This window comes from Neolamprologus brichardi, chromosome 10, assembly GCF_056152115.1.
Source record: "Neolamprologus brichardi isolate AB-2024 chromosome 10, ASM5615211v1, whole genome shotgun sequence".
NCBI lineage: Eukaryota > Metazoa > Chordata > Actinopteri > Cichliformes > Cichlidae > Neolamprologus > Neolamprologus brichardi.
The window spans coordinates 33,112,834-33,125,207 of record NC_142113.1 but is presented as its reverse complement, the minus strand read 5'-3'; the positions used below and the strand labels follow the sequence as shown (position 1 = coordinate 33,125,207).

Sequence of the window (12,374 nt, the reverse complement as noted above, 5' to 3'; positions counted from 1 at the left end):
GTCAGCTTTAAGGCAGCCCTTCCTCCCAGTCAACATCCTGGAAAAAAACGACAGCAGTTCTGCCAGGAAGCACTGAGGACAAACTCCACTGTAACACTCGGGCGTTTCTTTAACATTATGCTGCTTTTCTAATTATGTGAATGAACAAAAGAGATCATCAACCTCTTTTATGATAAAGCCTTTCCTTTTTAATAAAAATTACATTTGAAAATATACATGTGATAAAGTCTGACAGGTGAGATCATAAACATTTACAAGACATTCACTGTATGTAGAGCAGAACAACAAAAAAAGATTTGACTGATTTTACTCACTCACACCACTGCTTCACTCATCCATGTGCCACTAAATAGGTTTACAAGCACTAAAGTAACCAGATTAGTGAAAGTAGTCTCATCTGGGCCTTATTCTGGAGGGATGTAGCTTCCTGTTTCGATATCATGTTAGTATTTTGTCTGTTAAAGTGGACTGAAAAACAGCTTTTCCTCACAGTGTCTCAGTTTAATAGTCTAAAGTCCAGTAAAATTCTTGCAACTTCTGAAATGTGAGGACTTAAAAGTTTTTGTTTTTGTCACATATCATTCTAAAGTGAACAATTTCATTAAAAAAGAGAAAAATAACCCACTCAGTGCTGGAAACCAGCTCCAGGTGCTGCAGTGACCAGGAAAATCAGGTTTAACTACCATACACAGAAACCAGGATTGCTACTTTCACAGCTTTATCCATTACAATCAGCATTACTGTAACCTGGCTGACTAAACCTCTTCACCTGAAGAAGATCCTGAGTGAACTGAAGACACTGGCCTTTAATATGCTAACAGGTGATCTGCTGAACCCGTTTCACATTACAAACATTTAACCCTTTGGGCCATCAGGCGGTAAAACGACAAGAAAAGCAATCAGTTCATGCTTCTGTTTGCTTCCAGAGACTTTGGGGTACAAGTTTAAAGTGGACCCATTTCATCTGCAGTGGTAGATGTTCATGTTAAACATGGACACCGTCAGCAGGCTTTAATGTTGGAGGGCACTGCGCCAAGGCCAATCAGGAATCATTATTATGAGCCCTTAATGAAGAAAAGCTCTAACAGAGCTCGAGAATAAAATATGGAGCTGGAAATGAACATAATCCACTTTAACGAGACAAAACACACCTAACCAAAAAACAAACAAATTACAGGATCTATTTAGAACATCGGGTGGCGTCACATGACTTTCTTATATCTTAAAAAGAAAAACACACTTAATTTAGTAAAGAGTAAAAAATCCAAGGCTTCAGTGAAACAACAGTGCAAAGACCCTGAAGAGACTTATGAATGCTAGATTTGTTTTGATTAGTAAAACATGAGCTGATCACATGATGCAAAAAGAGTGAATCAGGGTCAGTTTGATGACATCTGAGCTGATGTGAGGCTAAGAACCAAACCCCATGAAACAAAGGTTTCTGTTGAAGTGGGCACCATTTAACCTTCTCATGTACAACGCTCACGTCTTAAATAAAGACATAAAACTTTCCTGGTTGAAAAATCAGTTCAAAATATAAAAAAATATTTGATTTTTTTAAGAAGCACGTGGACATAAAAATGTCTCAGGACGAGTTATTCCACTAACATGTTAAAAATAAACATCCAAAAATCCAGAATCTGCTCTCAAAGTCAGAATTTCATCCTGTGCGTCACATCTTTGTTTCATCCTCCTGACTTCACTGAAATATTGATGGATGGCAAATTTAAATAAATGGTTATTTCTTGGTATAACTGACTGAATATGAAACTCTGCAAGACTACAAACGTCTCAGAATTTGGAGTCCAAAGTAAATACATTTGATTCTACTCAAGCAGCTTGTTAAAACTTTTCCTTAACTACTTAATGTCCAGCTTTAAATTAATTGAACAGGCTGAAAGTCGATGGTCCCTAAAAATCACCATGAAGAAAGCTGCAGATAGACATGCAAACACTTAAGCTAATAGTTTTCTACAGTTGTCCACGTTGAGTTCTACATGCTGTGAGTCGTGAACGTCCCTGAGCTCAATATCTGGACTTTGTCCACTGTGTTTGAAAATTCCCAATTTCCAGCTTCAATTAAATGCAGCATTAAACTGGGTGACACTCAAACTAAAGGAGCACTTCCTTTTAAGCAATCATGGTGCCATATTCATGCATTCACAAACATAGTTTTTGAATTCACAAGCCGAGTTCAGCAGCAGCTCCGGCTCGAGGGTATAAAGCTCACACAAAAAAGTTGTCATATTTAAATCAGCACGAAATCCAAGACAGTTTTATGATCAGTAACATTGAGGCTGTCGCTGTGAGGAACACCTTGTTAGTTCATGCTACACTCATAACATTTATAGTTTAGTGTTTGGATCAAATAAGAAGATTTCACTCTAACAACATTGAAACAATATTAAATTGAAAACAAACTTAATATAATTTGAAAATACCGTCCTTAAAGTATATTTAGTGTTAAAAAAACGACTGTTTTCCACACTGATGGTACAGTTTGTATCCTGTATCTTCCTGCTGCAGCTCTTCATAGAGCTAAATGAAATATTTAAACCACTACACTCAAGAATATTTCACAAAAAGAAAGAAAGAAAAAGGAGAGAGACTATTCTGTGTGAGAAGACAAAGTCAGCATTATATTTAGTACCTCTGTTATTTAACTCGGGCTTTTGTTTAAAGAGAAAAACTTGTTTTATAAATATCAATTTGCAGTGATGAGCTCAACAGCATCTCTGTCACAGGTGAAAATGTGTTTTTCCCCACATACAGAGCTCCACCCACCACAAAGTTAGTCTTGGACATCGTATGGTTGTCCTTTAACGACTGACCAATCCTTCGACAGATGGAAATCACCTGCAGAGATTCCTTTTTGTTCAGATCCAATCACAACAGGCAATTATTTGATGGACTGGAAGTTGTTAGCAACACGTCTCATTGAGATTTCTCTGATTTTCAGTGAACTTTAGCTTTAAGAAGGCAAACAGCAATGTGCAGGATGAATGTCTCAGTCTGTAGTTCAGGATTTTTAGTCCACATCCCCGAAGTCAGTGTCCAATAAAACATCGTCCTCAGTACTCCTCTTTGATGTTCAGAGCTAGAGAAGGAGACACCAGCCCGTTGCTCCCGCTGCTACTTGTCACCATCGCGACGTTGCTGCTCCCGTTTGCATGGAGGCCATTGCCTCCACCTCCGCCGCCGCTGCCGTTACTGCCGGTGGGAGGGGTTGGCGTGGTGGTAGAGGAAGCCGGCTGCTGGAGTTTCTTCTTGTTGATCTTGCGCTCCTTTGCTCGCCGGTTCTGAAACCAAATCTTTACCTGGAATAGAAAAAAGGTCAGACATTGTTTACAGATGAACATGAATTATTCAAACACTTCCAACTATTGCACGTTTTTTTCAGTAACATATTGTTTCTGCACGATCAGTAAGAATGTGAACTAATTTAAGATCTAACTTATAATTAGTGACAGCAGTTTTTGTTCAGTCTTTGTTCTCCAATTGCAGACACTCTACGAGCATCACAATTGAGGACTTCAACAGTGTTAAAGGCTTCGTTCTTTTTGCTTAAAGGAACTCGTCTAACTTCTAAGCTACAGGAGATGCCAGAATTAAAAAAAACAAAACACCCCCCACCCCAAAAAAACCTGCCCAGTGGTCAGAAGCCTCTCTGAGTGTCTCTACATCCATACTGCTTTTGAAAACTGCAGTGTTTTCCTTTTTAAATCGGATCCAGTCTGACTAATTAATCACCGAATGTATGCAGATGATACACTCGGTTTTGTGTATGTCAGTTCTGAACAATAAGCATTATTTACAGGCTAAAGATCCAGATGTGACACCTTACTGGTGTTTGCCTTAGTGTCAAGAAATGAAGAAGTGCATTAATAATTCCCCTCCTACCCAGTATCCTCCCAGTGCCGAGACAAATACGAGGGTTTATTGACTTCACCTTTAAGTTGTGCAGTTAAAACAAACGAGAATCTCAATTGTTTTCGTCATACTTGACAAAATCTATATTTTGACATAATGTCAGTGCAAAAAGTCATCGTGTTAGTTTAAAAGGACAATCAAATATTTCAGTGGTCTTTCTCAGTAACACAAAACATTTAGCTTTTGTGTACCTGTCTCTCTGACAGACTGAGCGCCGTGGCAAGCTCCGCCTTCCTTCTGATGGTGATGTATTTGCTGTAGTGAAACTCCTTCTCGAGCTCGAGCCGCTGGTGGTCGGTGTAAACCACTCGGTATTTGTCTTTAGTTCGTGTCTTTCCATCTGTAAAACAGAAACAAAACATTTTTTAAACTGTTTCTATGAAAAGCTGAAGGATGCGCCCCCTGCAGGTGATCACTGCAAAGTTAAAGGGGGCTCACGTCAGTTTAACTTTTCTCGCTGCATCACTCAGCTCATGCTGGATTTGTGTCAGCTGAATTTATGAAGCAGTTTTAGCAGAAAGATGAATCATTTAGCTACAACATGTATTTACTTGTCAAGTAATCACAATACAACAACTACTCCAAGTCCCATAAAAGCATATTACTCTGTTAGAGGCGATTCCTCTACATAAGCAGTGTGCAGTGAAGTCATAATTTATATGGCTTCAGTGCACACACATCTCACACCTCCATGTTTAATCATCTGCTTCAGCTACACAAAAATCACACCATCTATTAGTGTGTAAAAGTGTGAATGAAGCGTATGTAGTGGAAGCATTTTATATTGTGTGCTATAAACCTGTGAGACAAACTGCTGTAACCCTGATGGAGCTGCGTGTTCTTACCATGACTCCTGCATTCAAATTGACTCCCCGCCTCGGCTGCATTTGCATAAAACAGAGCCCTATCTGCTTTTATTCCTTTATGGTCCCGGTGTTCGTGTGTTACTGTGAACGCTGAAAATGAAACGAGCTGTTCAAACATTCAGTTAAATATTAAACTTTGAAAATTGGTTGTATACTACACTGTTCCCCCACCTTAACTCAGGTGCCTACATTACCCACAATGCAAGTGGACTCCCAAAACACCCAAGAGCTTAAAGTGAGTGAAAAGAGTGCTTTTAACCAATAAGTTAGTGGATCCCATGAATAACTCACACAGTTAGCTTATTTAGCAACATTTTTGGGTTATTTGCAAACACTTCATATCATGCAATGCATTATTTATGTTATTATTTTCAAAAAAGAAAAAGAAAAAACCCTGAAATGATTCACTCTTATATGAAAAGATTACACAACACAATAGTTGTCGATGTGTCTCAGAATCAGGACAAAAAGATCAAAGGTTTGAGTTTTGTATGTCGACCTCGAACACCTCGTGACACCTGCTGTGAGAAAAGCACAGTGAAATGTAATCAGTCGTGTTTAGGCAGTAAAGCCTGGTTCTTTTTAGTCAACACAAATATACTCTGTTACCTACATTTGTTACTTTGTTACTTTAACTGTCAAGAAATACATCAATCTTAAGGTCGTGCTGTCTGTTATGAAAAATGATGTATTCATATCTAGGAACTGTGGTGGAGGGGAAAGAAAAACAAATGAAACATTTTCATTGATGGATTTTGAGAGAACGAGCCCTGATGGAGGGAGAAACAAAAGCCCCCAAACCTCCTGAAGATTAAACCAGAGACTGAAAGTCCTTCCAAAGACAATGGACAGATTAGAATTTGTCTCTTTGCGATTTTCCATTTCTATGTGAATGTATGTGTGCACATAACAGCAAGACGGTTGTGTTAAAGTTAATTAAAAAGGCCTTCATGGCTCTTTAACACGCTCTGATTCAATATTAACACTAAACACACAGCAGCTCAATGAGCGGCGTGCCACCCCCGTCTGCGCTCTAATCGCTCACCGGGGCGAATTAAAACTCAAACATTTTAGTTTGAGAGGGAACATCTGTCTGAACTTTAGAGTTTCTGCTTCATTTGTTGGAAAGTAAAAACCAACAGTTTGATTCTCCTTCAGCTGATAAAGAGCCGAGAGAGTGGAGACGCTAATGAAGGAGCGTAAATCAAAAAGACAGAGAGGTTTACTCACGGCACAGACTGAGCCAGAGATGGGCTTTCAGAGGCAGCGACAGCTAAAACTGACGAGCAAATACAAGAAAAATAAGGACTTTTTGCTCATTTCCTAATTTCTGCTTTAACGAAACCTGGTTGTGATTCCACGTGTGTTCTTGTGGATGTTAACTCAGTTATGAGACGTTGTATCTACAACAGGGAAACTGATATGACTCTAAACAATATGGAAATGTTGGAAAAAGCAAACGAGTCCAGGTCTGTTTTTGAAGGACAATAATCCACACAAACATTAACCGTTCACTCTAAACTTACAGCCAATAAGAGAAAAGTACTGTATTTTATTTTACAGCTTCTATTGCAGAGTCACAGCTGATTACCAGGAGGAAACGTGCAGTTCTTTACTGTATTCTTACATCTTATTATTAACAGTAAATTCCTGCAAATGATGACCTCATCGTTAAACGCTCTAACGCGTGTTTTCCCGTGCAGCAGTTTACTATAAAACTACAGCTGAACACAGCTCCGATTTCACTCCAAACACCCGTCGAGATTTCGAGTGTTGGGTTTTTGTCCTTCTCAGAACCAAGCGGGGCATTTACAAGCGCACATCTCTCGACTCCGTGGATGTAAACCACTATTTTATTGTCATATTTTCACACTACAAATAAAAACACCCATAAAAGTCAACATGCATACAGAAGAGTCGTGCGTTTAAGCGCCGCACGCAGCCGTAAAACATGAAAATACAACGAGTATGGGAATAAAACAGCTCCCCGAGTCTCACCCAATAAAAATAGAAGCAGTAAATTATAATAATAAGAGTACAAAACGAAATATTCACATCCACAATAGAGTGGAAGATGAAATTAACTTAACCAGTACCTGAGGAAAGTACTTCATATACTCAGAGAATGAAATGAGATCTAGTGGAGGAATGTAAGATTCACCGACTGTTTGTTATTCTGTCACTGAGTCGAAGCGTGAGGTCATTTTTAGTGGTTTCTCCTGTTTGTCATGTGCACCTCCAGTTTTGGGATGTTCTTACTGACTAAAATGTTGACTCTTGCAGGTGTGGTGCGCAGGGATGTGGGGTTAATCAGATGTTAGTCTCACTGATGATTTTAGCTTTAAATACGTCTGAAAACAGCATCGTCTGCATCAAACTACTATTCTGTGGGCTTTTTTTAGCTTTTGAAAAAAGCCCAAAGTTACTTGCCAACAGCTGCAACTCTCACCCGCCTAAATGTTTCTTTACCGACCTGCACAGCTGCAGACTTCCTGCGGTGGCGGCAGGTCGACAGAGGCCGACTGTTACCTTTGAGTTGGCTTCATGTTCAGAAACACCTGAAAGTCTGGCTCTAGCTCCCCAAAGAAAGATGCTTTATCCTCTAACATTACTTATTTATTTCTCATTTATATGTAAAATGAAAAACAAGTTAAAAGATAATAGAGACTATAATTATTAATTTTTTGAACATAATCTATCAAAATCAGAGAGCTGTGTTCAGGCTTTTCTTTGTGATGTCTCTAAACCTTCTATATTAACAGGATCCTTTACGATAAAACAATTATCCAACATAAAATAATAAATGATGTTTAAAGTCTGTTGCAGTGCCACTTTTCATGTATATGAATTAGGGAATCGGGCTCCCTACGGAACGTTTTCTACACCAGATTCATGCATTTTTTTTAAACATTTTAATGACCTGTGGCCCCCGCCTCCCCCGTTCTGTGCCACCCTACTGTAAAATTCCTGGATACACCCCTGCTTAAAATGGACGGTGGTTAACCTCTTACTGACCTCTCATCTCTGCAGGTTTCTAACAAATCCTTTTTAATGTCCATCACAAATGCAACTTCAGGTCATTTCAGGGAAATAAAGCTGACGGTAGTTTTTAGCCAGGACGTATCCCAAACACTCAGATCTTACTGACCCTGTATTATTTTATATTAGAGAGTAAGATTAGAAAAAGAAAAAGAAAAGGAAACTCCTCCCGTGCGTCAATCCTGCTGTTCAGTTTGATTCACTGATTTTATTTTATTGCTTTTAATTGTTATCACTAAAAAACGCATTATGAAGCAAGGCTGAAGTTATTTAACAATCATTTCTTTAGAGCTGATAAGATGTTTTGTGGCATGTAAGAGCTGCAGAAACCTCGGAGCCTGAGCAAAATTCACACTTCCCACTTCAAAGTGGGAACTATCTTGTCGGCTCTTGTTTTCTCCGCCCAGGGACAAGCGGAGGACAAAGGCCGAGCTCAGCCTGCCCGGAGTCACGACCAGCGGGGCGCATTTACATTACAAGGCTTCAAACCGGCTTCACACGTTTGATCCGGAGACAGGCCGGGACCGGGAGCCGGTGGGAACGCTTCAGCCGTCCTGACAGCTGCACCAACTCATTCTGCAGGTTCAAACCTCCACGACGAATAAACATCGAGTACCAGTCAAAAGAAGTGAAACATGAAGAAAAGGTTTCAAAAATAGTCTGAATGGGACGAAAGGAAATATTGGGCAATAAATTTAAAATAAAATAAAATAGCGACAGGAAATCAAATTAAGCCAAACTGAGGTGAAGCTGCGTGACATGGTGATATATGGAGCTTTTAATCTGAAAGTCTGAAGGAAACCAAATCATTAAAATAATGAGAGCGGTTTAAAATAAATAAATAAATAAATAAATAGAGCGTCAGTGATGAGGTTCAAATTTAAATTAATTAAATTAAGTTCCAAAGTGACGACGATTACATCCAGATAATAAAATAAACGATCTGTGAAATTATTCAGGAATAAATCTGCACAAGTAAAGGGGGAAAACGGAATTTAAGTAAATATAAAATTTTAGCCTTAAAAAGTCAATTATGCGGATTAATAACGTTTAAATCATTTTTACTGTGAGCATGAGTAAAAGTGTAAAACATGCAGCTTATTTAGAATATCTATGAAAGGAAAATCATCTCGTCATAAGGAAAAACCATTATCAGGATCATTGCTGCTGAACTGTAAAGAGTCAAAAGGACGGGCTCGTTTTTCGTTAACCAAACTTCATCTCAGGCCGATTAATCGATTGTAAGCGTGTTTCGTGCCGGGCTGCCGCTATCTCCAACCTGAGTACACATGTGCAGACATTTGAGTATCACTGCGTCTCATATCAGCCTCATATTAAAATGTCAAACAGACTGTTGGAGCTCGGTTTGCTTCAGGAAAAAAATAAAACCACAAGCAGCTGAAAAGTGACGAGTAAGCGGTTAAAGGCGAAACCATGAGCGGGTTAAAGGTAAAAACTTGTTGGGGTGTTCGTTAGCTTAGGTGAGCCGGAGCAGGTACATCAGCGGCATTAAGAGGGAACAGGTGTGGGGGTCTTACTGGGGTTGCTGGGCGGCGCGGAGGTGCGGATCCACTCGTACGGGGTCCTCCTCCGCGGGGAGCCGGGGGACAGTGGCCCCGCGGAGGCGTTCAGGGAGGCGGGGATCAGCGCAGGCGGCTGGCCGGGGAACTCCGTGGGCCCGAATCCGAGGGTGGTGCCCACCGCACCGGTCACGGAGGAGGCCGCGGAAGGCGCGTAGGGATGCGAGGACCAGTCGTCCCGCGCGGGCGGAGGAGGCGGGTATGCCGGGCTCCAGCCACCGGCCGCCGGCGGGGCTTGCTGGGCCGGGTGTTGCTCGTTGCCGATGCCGTGGTGGTGGTGGTGGTAGGAGGCGAAATCCGGGTACTGCGGGGGGGCGGGCACCGAGAAGTTCTGCGGGCTGAGGCTCAGGCCCGGGTGGCGCGTGACCGGGTTCTGGTGCGGGTACATGGCGGGGTCCTTGTCCAGCTGCAGGTAGCTCACGTACATCTTTCCAGGTGAGGGGACTCCCTCAGCATACTGCGGATCCAGCCTGCCTCTCTCACCTGGTGTGCAGGTAAACTTCAATCTCTGAGTGCGCGCGTGTCTACCTGTCCACACCTCCACCTGCTCGCTCGCGCTCTCTCTCTCTCTGTGCCGTCTCCATCAGCTGCCTGTTAAAAACTGCAGCAGTCACATGTTCACTTTTATTGCTCTTATCTCCCTCCCTCACCTCTCCTCACCACCCTTACACGCTGCCTCGCTTCCTCTCGCGCTCTTCTTCCTCTCTTCACTTCCACCCACTCCTCCTCTTCCTCCTCACATCATCCTCGTTATTTTAAAACTAGAACCTCTTTCTGAATTAAACCCTGATAAAAACTGAGACCCCACAGCAGGTTTTTCCCACACTCCCCTCCGCCTCCTCCCCTCCCAGGCTCCTCTCTATCGGCCCCATTTGCATGACAGTCCGCTGGACTTCAAAGGCCTCCATCAAAGGGACGGAGACCATCCGACAAAATGATAGAAAACAGCTAATATGTCCTGAGAGAGACGGCGGACCGAGCCATCCATCATTTTTAATCAGGACACTTTCAACATGATCTTTTCTTCAGACACGTTTATTTAGCGAGCTTGAATTTCTTTTTCAAAAAGCTGAAATTTAAATGGAAGAAATCTTAAAATGTGAACTCGAACTGAGAAAAAAATCTGATATCAAAGTGTTTATAATTAAAATGCAATTACAATCTAAACACGTAAATCACATATTAAATATCAAATAAACAAACTCATTAAAAGTTTAACAAACAAAAGTAAATCATCAGGCTTTAAACGTTTCTGTAAAAATGATCCATTTCTTGATGAATTTAAGGGGAAACTTTTTCTTCATGTGGACAAAATGTATAAAGATCATGAACGAAGCATTTAAATTTTGGATTCCTATTTTGTTTAATCCGGATGAAGAGTGTAAATAAAACATCATCTGTGTTCATCAAAGTATTTAAAGGTTAAACTATTTATCTTGAGTAATCAGCTGATCTGTTAGGAGGTTAATATCGATCATTTTCCTCTGATTTATGTCTGTGAGACACATTTCCCTCATTTTAGTCTCCAGATTTAATGATTTCTAATAAATGATTCAAATCTGAGTATTTCACAGGCAGATGAACAGAAGCAGCTTTTCACTTTAGGTTAATAAATTTTTTTCTCTGTCAAAGTTCATATAGTGTTTATTTGTGCAGCATCATTCAAATATAATAACTAAAATAAAACGAAAAATAAAATAACTAATGTTTACAGGTCAAACACATTTTTCCTTTGTTTTATTTATTTATTTATTATTCTCAAATTTGTGTTTTTAGATGTTTTCATCTACCATATATCTTAATGAATTACTCATATTAATATTATACCTTTGAACTTTAGAAATGATCTGTTGCAGTTCATGTAAAATATGAAATGAAATGTGGAAAAGATAAAAACTTTTTAGTGTTTTGTAAAAACGTTATTTTTTACTTCAAAGTACAAATAAAGTTAAAATGAAATGAATCCCAATCTGTCAAATTTTGTAAGAAACCGTTTCATATTAAAATCAAGTATTTTTTAATTTAGTTTTTTCAATTTAGTTTAATTTAACATGGTTTTATAAATATAAATAATATAAATTATAAAAGCAGATTAAATATATTTTACTCCATTTAATCTCAAACAGAGAATAAAAAATAGAAACAAGAATCTTAAATATGTATAAAAATAAAAAAATGCAGCTGTGGAGGAAAAAGCGGTCGACAAAGGACACATCCAGGACAAAGGAAGGAGGAAGGTCGAGTGGAGGTCAGCAGCAGCTTCGTCTCCTTCCTGATCTGAAAGTAAAAAGAAAGAGGGCGCGACAGTTTCACGGCACACTGACAGAAGCTAACGCGAGGCTTCAGTGGGTTTAAATATCTTATAACATTAAAGTTTGGATGATTTGTGGAGCTGCGGTGTAGGAGAGGAGGAGAAACTCTGGAGACGGTGACGATGTTTGATCAAATAGATTTATATGTTTATTGAATTATTGTAGCCTGTATACAAAAGAAAGAGAGAGGGGCGTAGCCATGGTGACAGCACTCGCTGTAACATTTTGAGGCGTCAGCGTCGCTGTTTTGGATGCTGCCATGTCTGATTTTTGGAGTTAGACGTTGAGCGTATTTGGATGAGAGGGAGTGCGAGTGTATCCCTGCTAATATGAAAGCTACATCAAACTGATCTACATTTAAACGAATCAATCACTATGATTAAAAAAACATGTACGTCATTTTGCACGATGAGTATTTTTACTTTAAGATTGATTTGGATGCTACAACTTTGAGTGAGAGTCTGAATAGTTACTTTGTCACTTTATAAAACAGTTATTTTATACAAAATGATGCTTAATTATTCCATAAAAAGTAAAATAAAATTATACTAAGAAAAACTTTTCTTTGGAATTATATTAGAATCTGTTGTTTTAAAAGAAATAACAATAAAATTAATGTAAGGCCATTATTAAAAATAGAAGTTGTC

At 39.6% G+C, this 12,374-nt stretch overlaps 1 protein-coding gene across 2 annotated transcripts; it reads right to left on the bottom strand.

Annotated features, from left to right (window-relative positions):
- Positions 1-232: 232 nt before the first annotated feature.
- On the bottom strand, positions 233-9,966 carry LOC102784502 (homeobox protein CDX-1-like). Of its 2 annotated transcripts, XM_087846935.1 has the most exons (4): positions 9,374-9,966; positions 4,776-4,886; positions 4,122-4,270; positions 233-3,317 (listed from the first exon to the last, which is right to left on the bottom strand). In XM_087846935.1, the coding sequence occupies exons 1-4, from the start codon at positions 9,840-9,842 to the stop codon at positions 3,072-3,074; spliced, it is 975 nt and encodes a 324-aa protein (XP_087703061.1). In that variant the 5' UTR covers positions 9,843-9,966; the 3' UTR covers positions 233-3,071. The 2 variants fall into 2 exon arrangements, with proteins under 2 accessions (XP_087703061.1, XP_006785221.1); XM_006785158.3 differs by lacking the exon at positions 4,776-4,886.
- Between the last annotated feature and the right edge of the window lie 2,408 nt (positions 9,967-12,374).